We start from the raw sequence: 15,588 nt of genomic DNA, 5'->3' as shown, positions 1-15,588 counted from the left end.
ATAGGTTTTATTTGTAGTGTCAGAGTCTAAATGATAAATATATGGGTTTCAACTTTAATAAAGAAAATACTGAGAGACTAAATCTATAAGCAGATAGAAGAAAATGAGATGGCTTAGGAGAAGATCACCAAGCCTGCATCAACATTGTCCCAGATGAAGTTACTAAATTTAGGTAGAGATGTACTGAAAAATCCAGTAGAGTTTATTTCTTGGTTTAAGACTTTAGAAGAGCAATTCACACAGTTTATTACAGAATCTGGCAGGTAAGGTAATCTGCAGATAGGGAATAAATGTGAAATAAAACACACCTGAGTAGAGCTGTATTTCTGGAAGATGTCAAGATCCAGGCTAGTAAGTCTTCTGGTTCATCTTGCTCCCTACTCGCTTAAGTAATGTACAGGAGGTTCCTAGGTGCCTGGTAGCCTCTTACTTTGTGCTGCTGGCAGTATATAAGCAGAAAGCCTCTACTGCTGTTTTCCTGGGGTGATGTGTCAAATCCTCATGCCTCCAGAGAGTAAAGCTGGCTTTGTCATCATGGGAATAGCTTATCTCCATAGCTGGAGGAACAAACATACTTTTATTCTTCCTTGATGTTATCTCGACAGGAGCAAATTACAGACCTTTTGTGCAAAGAAAGAAGAAAGTAAATTCAGCCATAGCTCACTTCTTCCTCACTAAGAGGAAAAGCTGAGTGTTACTAATATTAATGGCATCAATACTAATGTTGGGTTAAACAGTAATAAAACAGATGTAGGTATTTAGAAAGAAGAAGGATATAGGAGTTGCAGGCTATTCAATGTTTTCAAATGGTGCTTCTTTTTAACTGTAACTTTAGTGCCCTTTTCTTATACAGAAGTAAATTTTATTTGTTGCTGTCTAGGCATTGCCATACATTATTAAGTAATGTGGTCTCGTATTTTCAGGATGCTTGCCTCATTCAGTGCACAGACCTTTATCTTTTTCAAGTTTTTACCACGTGACCAAATGCCCTTAAGAGAGGTCTATGAATTTTCCTCGTGACTCTCCTTCTCATTCCGGTGTTTGAATGTTTACTCAGTATGCTATCGTGCTGAGACTGTAAGAAGAGGAGGTGATATTTCTCAGTTTTGTGGAACTAGGACACACAGAAGTGAAAACCAAAAACCTTCACTAATTTCGTGATCAGGTTGACGTCCTTTGGATGCTTTTTTGAGAGTACTTGCTAAAAATTATGCTCGTTTTGACTTCTTTCAGTTGTGAATGATGCCCATTTGTCAAATTCAGATTCCAAGGTCTCACATTCATCTCTCAGAAAATAAGGGACATAAACTTCATGAGTTCCTGAGAAAAACACAAAAGTATAAGCACTTGCCTTTTACCTTGTGAGGTCCCTCTGTTAGAAGGCTGAATAAAGCTGTTTTTTAATGTCGTATTCAGATGTCTTGCTGATGAGGCTTTTTCTCCTGATGCATTCCACTTGATTTACTGCAGTTCTTCATCTTCAACAAGACATGTGGGAAGGGTTTATCTAGGACTGTCTTTTTTTTTTTTTTCTTTTTTCCCAGGGCTACTGAATTGAGAAAGGTCCTGTCTTGTCTTGGATAATGTATCTGATTGTGTTTTAAAAAAAAAAATAGACTCTACTACGTGGCATGATTCTAAGGGAAGACTTTAATATTAAGCTTACTAGTTCCTGTCTTTTAAGTGCTGAATTGCTGCCTTATTCTCTCAGTGTCTTTTATGCCTAGTATTGGTGCTTTTTTTAAACTTGAGTCTTGGACTCCATTCCAGCTTTTTTAGAGGACTGTTTTGTTGAGGTCACTGCTGCTTCTATCTTCTGCGATTTAGTCCTGTCTTTTCTTTCCTTCTCTCCCCTGCTGGATCCTGACACTTTCTTTTCTGGTTGGCAAGTATTTCGGTGCCCTTGTGGCCCATTCAGGCATGCTGTCCCAGTAGTTGAAAATCCTTATCTGATTTTAGTCAGTCCTAACTCACCGTTAAGACATCCTGTTTTTTTTTCTCCTTGTCCCATGTCTGGTGTGTTTTTCTCTTCTAATTCTTACACCAGTTTGACAGATCTTTATATCCCCATTGGAGTCCCAAGTGCCTTTTGGACCTAGTACCTCTTTCTTATCTTACCACCAGTTTGCAATTTAATCTTCATATCCTTGGGGCAAAGGAAACTGAGATTAGTCCTGTGCTGCTCTGTGATTTGAATAGGTGGCATGTCAAAACTAAGCAAAGCAGCAGTCCTCCACTGTTGTGTGTTAGGGTTCTCAGTGTCCCAAGAGCCTCTAAAGATTGCAGGATTAATTAGATTAAAGTTGTACCTCTTTAGTCTGGATTGTACTCAATGTAAATAGGACCTTCAGAGAACTTTGATTCAATGTTGAATTATGTGTCCTTCAGTCTCTCAAATTAGACAGGTTTTGATAAGTCTTTTTCCCCTTGGGACAGGTTAAAAAAAAAAAAATCCAGCCAAATTTTATTTACCTTATCCAAAAATGGAAGTGCAGAATGTATTTTCTCAACCAGGCTGTTCCAAGAATGTCTCTTTTGTGTGGAGTTCTTGGAGTTATAATATTTTCTGTCTGAATATGTTCTTGGAAATATATGCACTGTTTTTGCTCAGAAGCTCCTCTGGATATTCTAATAACAGGCATTTTGCAGTTAATGCAAAAAAATTGCACTTAAATGTAAGGTAAGAAATCCTATTTATGTTGCTTTAATTTCTTGTAGCATTCAACAAATTATTTTGATGTCTTCAATGTATTACAAAACTGGATAAAGTGTCAAGGCAAAACGGCTTAGAGATGATGAACAGTATGTTTAAAATACTAACTATTCTGCATTTTGCTCATGTTAGCAAAAACTCGTGCTGCTGACTTACTGGTGAATCCACTGGACCCAAGAAATGCAGATAAAATTAGAGTTAAAATTGCTGACCTGGGGAATGCCTGCTGGGTGGTGAGTATAACTACATCATTTTAGCTATTTAGCCTTAGCTATTTAGAACAGGCCTTTTTATTGTTCATTTTTTTCATTAATGTGCTTCTTTCTGTTTTAGCATAAACACTTCACAGAAGACATCCAGACAAGACAATATAGATCCATAGAGGTTTTAATAGGAGCAGGTTACAGCACACCTGCTGATATCTGGAGTACAGCATGTATGGTAAGAACAATACAATGTGTATTTTAAAAGAATAAACCTCCTAAAACGAGTTCTTTATTTAGTGAGAAAACCTGATGAGGATGGTTCTGACATTTTGACACAAATACGTTGTCATAAGTTGTGTCATATCAGATAGCTACTGATGATTTTTTCTCCTTTATTTCAATTTCTCAAGCATTCTTAATCAAAAGGAAGTATTTTGGAGAACATCTCTAATTTTAATTTGATGCATTTTAAACTTGCAGTCAAAAATACGCAAGTCTGGAGGGAAATACATGTATATTTTAAATGTCAAAGTCTAACTGAAATAGTGAATGTTTCCTTCCTATCTTAGAATCTGTGCAACTCTTTACTGTGTTTCCGTTCCTTTTTCTTGCATAAAGTAGCACAACAGTGAAATACTTCAAATTCTTGCCAAGTGCAGTGAAAACATTCAGCAGATTAGTCTTGCAAATCACAGCTTTAGATTCTAAACTTTGAAGAGAAGGAATTTAGTTTATTAGTTAAATATGTGATAACATTCTGTAGAATTAGTTTTAACACAGTAGAACTGAAATTATGTATTTTTAGAAATCTTAAAAGAATAGAAAAAAGTCATTCAACTTTCTGAAATACTTAATTCTGTTTGTAGTATCTCTTTGAGGACAAATAAGCTACATGCATCTTCTCATTAAAGACGGTTTTGGAAATACATTTAGAAATATCTTTGTCTATTTTAAAAGTGAACACTTATTCAAATTGTTATATTTTACAAATACATGTCTGAAAAGAGTAAGTATGTGAGGAGGAGGAGAAGCCTCAAATACTAGACACAGTGTGCAGGCGTGGGTGATGAAAAGAATTGCAGAGCTCAGAGGGAGAGGAGGAGGATTGAAAGGAACATAAAATCCTACAGATATTATAAGCTCAGCGAGAGCCATGTGTTGGAAGTAACAACCCATAAGTAAAATTGCAAGTATGTTTTCTCTGGAGTTTAATACTAGCTTTTGCTTTAGTACACAGAAAAGAACATCCATTTCCAAATTTGCTCTTCCATTTGGGAACAAAATGTAGAATTTTTCTATTACATTGAAAACAAAGCATAGAAAATATTCCATAGTTTTGATCTGTAATTGATTGAATGATTCTTCTCTTAACTTACTGCAGAATTACTGTAGAGACTTCTCATTCCTTTTACCTGATATTTTGTAAACCTCAGTTGAACTTGATACCTTTTAATGGTATTGAATAGCCTGCACTGGTTGGTCTTCTTTAAGGTTGTACCTACCCCCTGCTAGTTTTATATACAGTCGTGTAGCTAAAGCCAGATAAAAAAGGCTCAGGTCTATCTAGGATTGTGTTTAAAGAAAGTGGGGTACTTAATAGCACTATCACACCTAGGGAATATAATATTCTTACAGTACATGAGGTTCTCCAGGCCCTTACGCTTTCTTTTCCGTGTTATATGAGCATTATTGCTTTCTTCATGCGAGTCTTTTCTCAAATTCAAGAAAAAAAGAAGCCTAAAGAATCTCTGCCAGTAGGGGTGTCTTAATTCAGATTCACAATTATTTATGGAATTTCAGTATTTTAATGAGAAAATTATACTTCTGCTTTTTTGTTAGGTAAGCTTTAGAGACAGCAAAGCATTTGAGGCAGAAACACTGAAATTCAGTCTTCTGGCACACTTTGGTTTTTGCCCTTAAAAAATGCTGTAGAAATTTTATAATCTTACAGCACTGACGTACAATTGTGAATTCAGTTGTCATCATTGTATAGTCATGTGAAAAAGAGAGATGAGTCTCTCAAGCTCACCCCAAAAATTCATTGTTTCAAAACGCCTCAGGATCTGCTTTCATTCCTGTATGATTGAGAAAATGGGTTAGAGCACTGTGAGTGCTGATCCTGTATCAGATGGAAAACAGCTCTGAGGTAGCGATTGACTTGAAGACCTTAACAGCTCTTTCTGCAGAGGACTTGTAACAGAGATTAATGTCCAGGAAAACATTCCTGATGTGGAACTGCAAGCTTCCAATTAATGGGCTTAGGCTGTCTTTGGAAATTATGATTTGATTCTCTCCATTCCCTAAAGCGGACAAGAACTGTGAAGTACCAAAGTGTTTAATGCCATTGTAGTCCCACTTGTTTTCTCAAGTTTGGATTCCTTGTTGTACCTAGATGTGGTTCAGAAAATGTCCTTCTAGGTTACCTTGCTCTTGTTTCATATTTAATTGTTGTTATTTATTAATGTTTATTGTTACGTGTGTTTTCAAAAGGATTGTCTGCTGGAGCAGGAGCTGGAGGTGTTGTTTATTTTCAGCCAAAATACAGCTCAGATACCCCATTAGCCATATTGTCCAAGTCAGGAGAGCAAGGAGACTGCTTTGTCATGTTGCTGTGCTTGTACAGGAAGTCCCAAGTCCTTAAGGACATTCTTGGAAGCAGTACTATGTGAAATGAGTGGTCCAGCAGTATTGGCCATGGCTTTTTTCTTGGCAAAAGGTACCGTGTGGCTTTGCAGTGGGAGCCATGTTACATAATTACAGATCCCATCTTTCAGTCTGATCATGATTTTGACTTTGGATGAGCTTTCTTGCCTCAAGTTATCTACTGAGTGGTAATGCACATATTGCAGAAGTGTGTGCCTAATATGAATGACATGAATTAATGTGAATGCAAAGTATAATAAGGTAATATCAAAGCAAAGATGAGATGTTACGCTCTTAAAAAACTTGCTCACAACTAAATCACTGACCTAGTTCTGTGAACTTGCACTGAGAGTTAAAAATATTTTTACCTCATTTGGATGGAACTGTGTGCAGATACATCTTATAGATCTGTGTGTACCCATGACCTTTAAATGGGAGATTTCTGACCAACATTCTGCCGAAGACTGATCCAGGTGTTCTCTTCACTCCTCCATCTCTGTAGCTCTTGCTGACAGAAGATCTGCTGCTTCAAAGTCATGGTCAGGTTCTCCATCTCAGCAGGCATTAAGTTTCCAACGTGGCTGCCAGACTCTCCCAAATGGGCTTACTCGCAGGCAGTCCAGAACACTCTGTGTAGTAGTAAACAGCACACATGAAGACTGCTTAGCTTGCAAAACAGAAAAGATTCTCCATCTGTTATATATCCACTATTGTGTCAGATACTGTAAATAATGTCTCAATTTTTAAAAAATTACAATAAAAACAGGCCTTTCTTTGAATTAGTTCAGGGCCCACAGAATTTCCATGTCAGAGATTCATCTCCTCTTGATGTGTATATAAAACACCTCAGTCTTTTCATGTGTCCTGGCTAGTAGAGTTTATGAAGGACTACTTGGAATGCAGGGGACTAGGATTCACCGAAGGTCTTAACTTGGTCTTGGGCTTTATGGATCTCCATTTGAGCCTAAGGTTTTTCACTGCCTTTTGCTTGCTAAGGAAATATTCTTGCTCACTGGGAATAGCATTGACTACGAGAGTAAGAGAGCTACTGGTTCTTGGATTAGCTTGTATTTATAGCATAAAGTGTGAAACACAGAGGTTGTGTTACATCACAGCAGCAGCGGACTGTCTTTTTTCATCATACCATTCACTCATCAGTTTTTCCTAGTCTTTAGTAATGAGGATGGAGATTATTATTATGATGTTTTTAAGCAAAAGCCTCTGATAATGCTGAGCATGCAAAGCATCTGTGTCCATGTGTGCACAGCCACTGTCAGAATACCTCCCTTGTGAACCTAGCTTGTAGGACATGGTATACTGGGTCTACATGGAGCGCTGTGCTGACTTGGGCTGTGCCGGTGTGGGTTGGCTTTGTCTGGCCATCAGCTCCGTGGTTTTGAGGCAACTTAGTATGGGAGTAGCCAGAGATTGTGATCAGATTACTTGTGCTGCAAGTGTACCTTCACAGAGCCATGTAAGGACTATGCCCAAATAGCATATAATATAAGAGAAGCCGTGCAAAAGAGGGAGAAATAACTCAGTGCTAATAACCTTACAGTTCTGTTGCTTTTGGTGTTATGTCAGTGAATAAGTAGCATCATGAGCCAGCAGCCTCTGAGCTGAATCTTCTAATTTTAGATTTTTCAGCATGGCCCAGTTCTTGTGCTCCAAACCTCTTTGAATCAGTTTTAAAGGATAAGAGGGAGTATCCTCAGGCCAGTACCAGTCCTCTGCTCAGGTAATCCGAGTCTGAGTCTTTTAAAAAAAAGGAAAAAAAAATAAAGAAAGGCAAGGGAAAAAAAAAAGATGACGATGCATATCTTTGAAGGCTTATAATCAGTGCACACACAACATGCTGTGAAGCTAGTGAAAGAAGTTAGAAGCCAGTGGGCTTTTCCAGACTGTGACAGAGTTGTTACTTGTTCTCTGATCAGCAAAGAATGCAACAAAGTGAAACTTAAATTTTTTTCCCAGACTTTAGTGACTTAGGCCTGAATGATTGTTTGCTGGACATTTACAAGTTTTGCTAAGGAAATTGCACAGTGCCCTTTCTTTTAACAATGTGGCCTATTTAAGTGGAATACTCAGCTTCTCTTACGGAAAGATAGACACTGGGAATCTCCCCCCGCATCTATTAAATCCTGAAAAAATCCATGTTTCCTTGCTGTACTAAACCCTATTTTAATTTTGACAACAGGGAGGTACATCTCTCATTTTCACCCCCAAAAAAGGGACAGCATTTGACAGGATTGAAAGCACCCTTGATCATTTAATTTTATCAGGCTGAATTTCGACATTTGCAGTATTGAGAGGCTCACTTTCTGTGGCGCAGAAACTGAACAGACACTGCATGATTTGGCATTTCCTAAATCTCCAAAACCTTGGAACACAGTACTCTACTGCTGCTGCCAAGAAATCCTGGCAAGACAAGGGAGTTAGTACTGGCAGAGGGCATCCCTTTGTATTGCTCCTGGAAATGGCTGCAAGCACCATGATTCCACTGCTTTTCCTTTTTTATGCTCTTTGGATTGGAGACAGGAAAAGCACCTGAAATTATAAGTCTCATCATCTGACTTCTGTTGTTCATTATGTACAATCTTGTTTGAGCTGCGGGGAGGAGATGACTGTGTCACAAGCTAGGACATTAACAAGACTGTGGTTTTAACACTTATCTGAGGTGGCTTTCGTGGCGAGTTGTGATTCCTGAAATATCTTTTTTATAATAAGAACTAGCAAATAGATCATAGCTGTAGATCAGCAGTAAGTCAGAGAAGGAGAAAATTTTACTTGGTGTTTTGTCTACCCAAAAAGAATACAAATTATGAAAGAAAATACTACTGGGGTGAGAGGGAAAGGGGGCAGGCAAGCAGCTTTCAAAGTGAGGGAGATGCTATTACAAGTCAAGCAGGCTTACAGGGGTGTTTTTTATTATGAGCATTTCTGTTAATGTGAGAGAACTTGGAGGGGCAGAACAAAGAATGATCAGAATATAGTAACTTATTATGTTAAAATTAAACCTACATGTAAGTTCTTGTAGTTCAGCCCCCAGTTTAGTTCTTTGCATAATGTCCTCTAGTGTGGGGTGGAGAGGTAACTGTCCTTAACTACTCTTCCCGTGTTGTAAGCGGGGGAAAAAAAAAGATCATGTCTCCATGGGATCATGAGTATCATCATGCTAGTATGTGTTAGTGGCACATACTGGAGGTGTGATGACAAGCCTCAGTCTGCACAAAAGCAGTATTTTTAGGAAAAATGGAAAATCAAAAATCTGGTTGAGAGAAGATAAGAACTTCAAGTCACTATGCACATATTTTTCAGTAGGCAGATACAGTACAAAATGCTGTTATTAATCACTGTACACCCTTTTTGAAGGTGGTGGGTGGACAACCTGAAACATTCAAAAGAAAATTATTTTCCAAAGAAACTGACTTTCCAAAGCAACCACTCAGCATGTGCATGATTCCGAGACCGGAGTACAGCAAATAATAGAAACCTGTTTCCTTTTCAGGCGTCCTGTGCATGTCTGTGTTTTGTATATTTGGCCTTTCTTACCAACCACTAACCATGCAAAATGCCTTTTATATTCTTTCCATTGCCTGGCTCCTCAGGGGGAGATGTCCATGGGAGAACAAACTGTCAGCTGGTGTGCGTATCTCAGCTTTTTGCTCTTCTTTCCATGTTCCCACCTACCTGTGGAACAGCATTTGTTAAACTAAGCCTATTTTAAAAGCAGTTACAATCTTTTCCTTCACAGCTCTTCATTTCAGCCTGGGCAGAGAAACTCTGGCCAAGAGCTGTCAAAACAATAATTCTGGCCTGTAGCTTGTTGTCCTTTTTTCAGCTAGGGCTTCATAAGAGGAATTCAGGGAGGCTGATGCAGTCCAAGTGAATTGTTCTTCCAGTCTTCTCCCAGACGGCTTTTCCTAGGCATGGGTCCATTTTCAGTCACCAGATTGAGTACACAGCTGTCACACAGTGAAAATGTAGCTATTTCTAATTGTGTGATTAGACATGGATCCATAATACACGATAACGATGCCAACAGTTTAGTATTGTGGTAGGTTCATAGACAATTGTGTGGCAGGAAAGGAATCAGAGGCTCTCCAGAGCCTACAAAAGCAGCAGTGTGACCATTGAGATGAAAGGTTCTCCATCTGTGGATGGAGAAAAGCAGTCTAGACTGTTTTTCTGTGATAACCTTGGGAAAGTTATAAGCAGTGATTGCCAGTACAGTCAGTAAGGATGGATGATTGCCTTGGGCTTTTGTGCCATATGTTGAGTGTGCTGTATCTCATTTGTTAGCTCCATATAATAACTGAAATGCTGATTTCTGTTGAGGTAAATGTCAGCATTAAGCAAAAAAGATCATGGTAATTCAAAGTAGGAGTTTCTGTCAAGAAATTAGTTTTTGTAAATGAATACTTTCAGAGGGAAAGTAAGTAAATGGGGTTAATCTGTATTTATAGCATCATAGAAATAGTAGCCAAATTTATGTTGAAAGGGATCTCTAGTAGTCCAGGGTTAATGTCAAGGTTAGATGAGGCAATTCAGAGCCTCATCCAGGTGAGGTGTACACATCTGTCAGGACGGCATTTCCACAGCCTTTCTGAGCAGCCTTTCCAGTGCTCGGACAGTCTCACTGAAGAATTTTTTTTCCTCTTACCTGATTGGAATTTCCCATCTTGCTGCTTGTGTCTGTTCTCTGTTGTCTTTTCATGAAGAAGATTGTATCTTGGTCCTCTCTGTTTCTGCCTTTCAGGCAGTGGAGTGCAGCAATTAAATTGTCCCTTCTCCTTTTCTTCTGTAACCTGAACAAACACGGCCCCACCAGCCTCTCCTCCTGCATCCTCTGCTCAGCCCCAAACATCTTAGAGGTCCTCCCTGGTCTTACTCCAGTTTGGCAGGGTCTCTCTCATACTGGTGGCCCCAAACTGATCACAGATCTCCAGAAGCAGATGAGGGTGCTGAGCAGAGGGGAAGTCTCTTTCCCACCGAGGGCTGGTGACGGCTTGTTAGGTACAGCCCTGTGTGTGGGTAGCCTTCATTACCTCGAGAGTGCACCCCTGACCTGTGTTCAACTTGCTGTCCCTCAGGGTTTCCACCTCCAGATTTTGTCAGAGTGTCAGCGACTTAAGAATTGGAGACTGGGTGATTCTATGTAGCCACAGTTGGGTGCAAGTGTCGATGAGCACTGGAAAGTGCTCAGGGAGTCCAGAGTGGCACTGCATTGCCAAAACCGTAGTTCTGAGTACCAGCAGCAGAGAGCTCTTCTTTTGGTGGCGCTGACTCAGTAGCGGAACTACACGTGCTTTCACCACAGCTTTGGACATGAGCTTAAAGAGCAGGAGAACTCTGAATGATACAGTCTGGAGGTGTCATTTTCCTTCTTGCAGCTATTTACCTGGTCATTAATGAGGTTTTAGTGCTGATTGTCTTACTTTATGGTAAAACCATAGGTCAGGGATCTATTATTTTTTAAATGAAGCCTAATTAATTTCATTTATCTTGTGCTATATGGCCAGTCCATCCTACAAATACCTAGGAACCTATTACCGGGTTGCTATAGATGAACCCATGAGACATTGTCCTGCATGAATGCTGAGAAGTATTATTACAAGTATTTATCACAGCACCCAAAAGGCAAGGCTGTCTCTGGGCTGTCCCTGTGTGCATTTGAGTCAGAAGCTTCTTCATTCTCAGTGCAGAGTCCTCTAAGGAGAGTCAGGAAATCAAATGTCTGAGACACTGCAGCTCCAGCCCATGCTGGGCATGGAGTCAGAGCTATACAAAAAGGAAAAAAGAAGCAGCAGCATCATTATGAAAAGCTTTAGTTTCTCTTTGGAAAAGTATGGTCTAAATATCCCAAATCTATAAGAGTTTGCAGTTCTTATATACAAACAGATCTAAAATTCAGTGTTTCACAGTGGTATGCTTACTTCTTATGCCTCTCTGTTAACAGTTTTTACAGTTTTTTCCAATTTAATCTTTTTAGTCCCACGCAGACCTGTTGAGCTATTAATACCTTATTTTTTGAGACAGAAGCTCTATTCTTTTGGAGTCTATCTTGGAGCGGCTAAATTCAACCACATTTCTGTTGTTCTTCTGGGAAGGTCGGTCTGGCTCTTCCAGTGAATATATTCCCATGAGATACAGAGGGGACAGTTGGGGATTCTCAGTCCCATCTCAGGAGAATAACAATACTCTCCATGTTGTGTATAGAGATCCCTACCAGTGATCTCTTTTGGCTACTCTAAAAATTTCTCCAGTTTAGATACCTGGTAATTTATGAAGTCCTTCAGATTTTTTTAAGCTCTCAAATGAAAACTCTCAGCCTTGAGTTGAGAGTAGAATAAGAAAAAAAAAGTGAATGACTGTTTATTAGTGATAAGTGACTTTAGAAATTAAAGGCCCATTCATAGGATCAGCGGAAATGTGAAGAAGGGGCATTCTTGCTTTCTTGGCTGCTGTGTGTGATTGCAATGAATTATTTTGGCTGTAGCTCACTTGGATGACACTGCAGTTCACAGCTTGAAAAAGCCAAGTGCCCATAAAAACGCTAAATATATAGGTGATTTAACAACTCCAGATTACGAATTGGAACAGAAAAGTGTATATTTCCAGGAGACAAATATTTTGTAGTAAATGTTCTGATGGAGTGAAATCCCCTCCTAGAGCTGTGCCAGGGAGTTCTGCCTGTTTTTTGGAATGTTTTTCTGGATCAGATGCTTTCCCTGGTCTTGGAGATGGAAAATAGTTTGATGTTTAAACCACCTGGAAAGAATTAGATTCCTGTGGCTGTTTGGGTAACTGGTGATCCAGAACGGAAAGAGAACAGTTTAACAAATGAAGCTAGGTGAATCCATGTTTGTACACAACTGTGATCTCTCATAGTTATTGCAGTGCTTTGCAGCATTACACCCATAAAGACAAACTCAGTTTTGTCCTGCCCTAACACAGGGTTAGCATCCCATTGAAGCGTTGCGATGGCCTGAAAGGATCAGTCAGCAGCCTGTCCGCTCTGGCTTCCTTCGGCAATGTCAGTCGCAGTATTTTACCCCATGATTGCAGTGTTTACTTTGATGACTTCTGATTCAACAAAAATGCCTTTTTAAAAACTCTCCTAGATTTAGAGTCATCAAGGAAGCTTATTCTGTTTGCTACTTCCAAGTGATTAATTGCAGTTATAAATGGATTTATTTCTGATTCAGACTTTATTATTTCAATCCCCAACATGAATTCTCTTTGACAGATAATTAGCTTTCAGATACAAGTGTAGCTCTTTATTATATATTTAGAAATACCTCTCTCGGCTTCATTAACTGACACATATTTAACATGATCAACAGACAACACATTAGTATGTTAAACCATACTCTTGCCACCTTCCCTCCAGGCCTCGAAGCCTGAGTGGTTGGTTCCATATCAATCATGTGCCTTGCCCCTGCCTCCTGACATGCGATTGGCTGCCCTGGCTCCCCTGCAGCCCCACAGCCTGCTGGGTGGACGTTGCCAGGCAACGAGCTGCACCTTTGGGGCTGAGACCCTCAGGCTGAAGCCGTGGGCCCTGAGAGCAGGCCGTGGGCCATCATAGACAGGTTGGGGCCCTGAAAAGGAGGATTTCTGCCCTAGAAATGGGCAGAATGTTTAACGTCAGCTTACACCGATGCCGCCTTCGCACCCCCATGCAGCCAGTCTGTTCAGAGCTGCTTCCTCTGCAGCCAGATGCTGTTCGCTGCCTCCTGCCACCGCAGACCAGTGCTGAACTTGGCAACAGGACTGAAATGCTCCCTGGCCAGCCAGTGGAGCCCCGGGGTTGCTGGGGAGGGACCGCAGTTCCACACTCCCTGCCTGTCTCTTTGTTCATCCTGTTTGAGTAGACGCTGGGGTTGGAGCATGCTGCCCGTTGCCAAACCTCCGGTCTCCCACTGATGGGGTGTGCTTGGGGCTGACCGGGGGGCTCTCTCCAGAGCCTGGCTTCACGCTGTCATTACGCTACAGGAATGATGGTCCCCAGGTAAGTGGCCCCTCCTCAGTCTCAGATCCAGCTTTAGGTTTTTAGCTTTGAATGTTAATTCCCTCTTGGTTCTGAGATAGTTGTGATGTTTTGCTGACATCTTCAGATGAAAAACATTATTTCTGAAATGCCCATAAATATGTCTGTTATGTTATAGGCTTTTGAGCTAGCAACTGGAGATTATTTGTTTGAACCACACTCTGGTGAAGACTATTCCAGGGACGAAGGTATGAATCTTTTGAGATATTATATGAGTTTCTATATATTTTCACACTCCTCTTCTTAAATGTCCAGTGAGCTTACAGTGGGGTTAAGTTTTGTATTTGAGTGAACTGTTCATACACATTGTTTTCAGAATATAAATACAATTTTTTTCTTTTTAGTTTTAAGTTCCATCACTAGCAGTGGGTGGGCAAAAACTCCCTTCTGCAGATACTCATCTACTTAACAACTGCCTGAAGGAATTAAACTGCCCTTCTTGTAAGATTGCATATGTGTGGAAATTTGATTGAGAATAACAACATTTTAGTTTAGAAAAGAAACGACAAATTTGAACTTTATAGTATTTTCTCTTTGTAAGAGTGACACTGGAATAATGTTTACATTGTGTATTTTTATTTGAATTAGTCAATTACTAATTTTTTTTTTTAAATCAGAATTAACTCCTGCTTCCATCTGTATACCTGTCCATTTTCATGCTTGTTTGCTTGGAAATGCTCTTTGCAGTGGTAATGTGGGCATCATTCATGGTTCCTAAATGCTACTAATGATGCCAGAGCTCTGCTGATCCTGGAAACCTCTGCATGGATTTGCTGCAAACATTGTTGATTTGAAACTATTTCTGATTTTTTACTAATTCCAGTTTCTTTCCTCTTCTTTTTTATCCCATCCTTTCCCTGCCCCTTCCACTCCCGTATCCTTTTTTTCTCTCCCTCATAGACCACATAGCACACATCATAGAGCTGCTAGGCAATATCCCAAGGCACTTTGCTCTATCTGGAAAATATTCTCGGGAATTCTTCAATCGCAGAGGTAGTACCTCTTCTTTTTGAAAGGTGCCGTGATGCAGACAGAAGTGGAGTTGCTGTTGCTGGTTGTAGTATGTCCCACTGAGTATCATTTCTTGAAATCACACAACAAAAAATTTTTTTTGAAAGGCAAAATACACAGGTACCTGTGACAAATTTTTTTTTTTAGATAAACTTTCTGAAAAATAACTATTGGTACATTTTCAATTACACAGCAAAACTTGTCACAGCTGATACTCAAATGTTGTTTGAGAAGGAAGTTTTGCTCAAAGCATCTTTCTAAATTGGCCACTGACCAGTGTGCACGTGTCTTTCTTTTACCAGGATCAATCTATTTCTGTCTGTACCGGGCCAGTGTTAGTGTGTGCATGCAGTGTACTGATTAAACTGTTGTATGTTTCTGTTTTGCTGGCAATGTTCTCCAATGCAGACCACATAGCATTGATCATTGAACTGCTGGGAAAAATCCCTCGAAAATACGCTATGTTGGGGAAATATTCCAAGGAGTTTTTCACCAAAAAAGGTAACGGTATTTATGCAACACTAATTTAAAGCATAATGCTATCCAAAAGGAGAATATGTTCATTTATGGGTACTGAAGAAATAAATCCATTCAAATGGAGAGCTCTTATTAAAGAAGAATTCTGGTGTAAACTTGGCTTTCTGAGAAAAGCCACAATTTGCAGTCTTCATTTCAATATTCCATTTTCAATTAGTTTTGGGAGGTGCTCAACAAAGTGTGGATGTTAAAGAAGTCTTTGTGAACCTGTTGTCCAGTGTTCTTGTTAATGTAAGGAATCAAGTGATGCATAGCTTGTGATGTGGAAAATCATCTGTCAGCTACTTCTGGTCATAGATAGCGGTCCAGCAGGTGCTGCTGATGAGGAATGACCGTGGTGGGAAGGGAGTACCTGGGCAATAGACACACAGCTGTGTGCAGTCAGTCCTCACACTCTTGTCACCTGCCTGAAGAGGGCATGCAGA

The 15,588-nt window shown here is 39.8% G+C and overlaps 1 protein-coding gene across 1 annotated transcript in view; it reads left to right on the top strand.

Annotated features, from left to right (window-relative positions):
* SRPK2 (SRSF protein kinase 2) overlaps positions 1-15,127 on the top strand; it is a gene marked incomplete at both ends in the record, with an annotated part of 36,053 nt that extends 20,926 nt beyond the window's left edge. Inside the window, 4 exons of the mRNA XM_010075709.1 lie at positions 2,846-2,946; positions 3,047-3,154; positions 13,734-13,803; positions 15,035-15,127. Of these exons, the coding sequence (XP_010074011.1) occupies positions 2,846-2,946; positions 3,047-3,154; positions 13,734-13,803; positions 15,035-15,127 (372 nt within the window). The remainder of the gene's footprint in view (positions 1-2,845; positions 2,947-3,046; positions 3,155-13,733; positions 13,804-15,034) is intronic.
* Positions 15,128-15,588: the final 461 nt, after the last annotated feature.

Source organism: Pterocles gutturalis, unplaced genomic scaffold, assembly GCF_000699245.1.
Source record: "Pterocles gutturalis isolate BGI_N339 unplaced genomic scaffold, ASM69924v1 scaffold46522, whole genome shotgun sequence".
In the NCBI taxonomy this organism is placed as follows: Eukaryota; Metazoa; Chordata; class Aves; order Pterocliformes; family Pteroclidae; genus Pterocles; species Pterocles gutturalis.
Note: the sequence above shows the minus strand (reverse complement) of the source record. Positions and strands in the feature narration are given on the sequence as shown.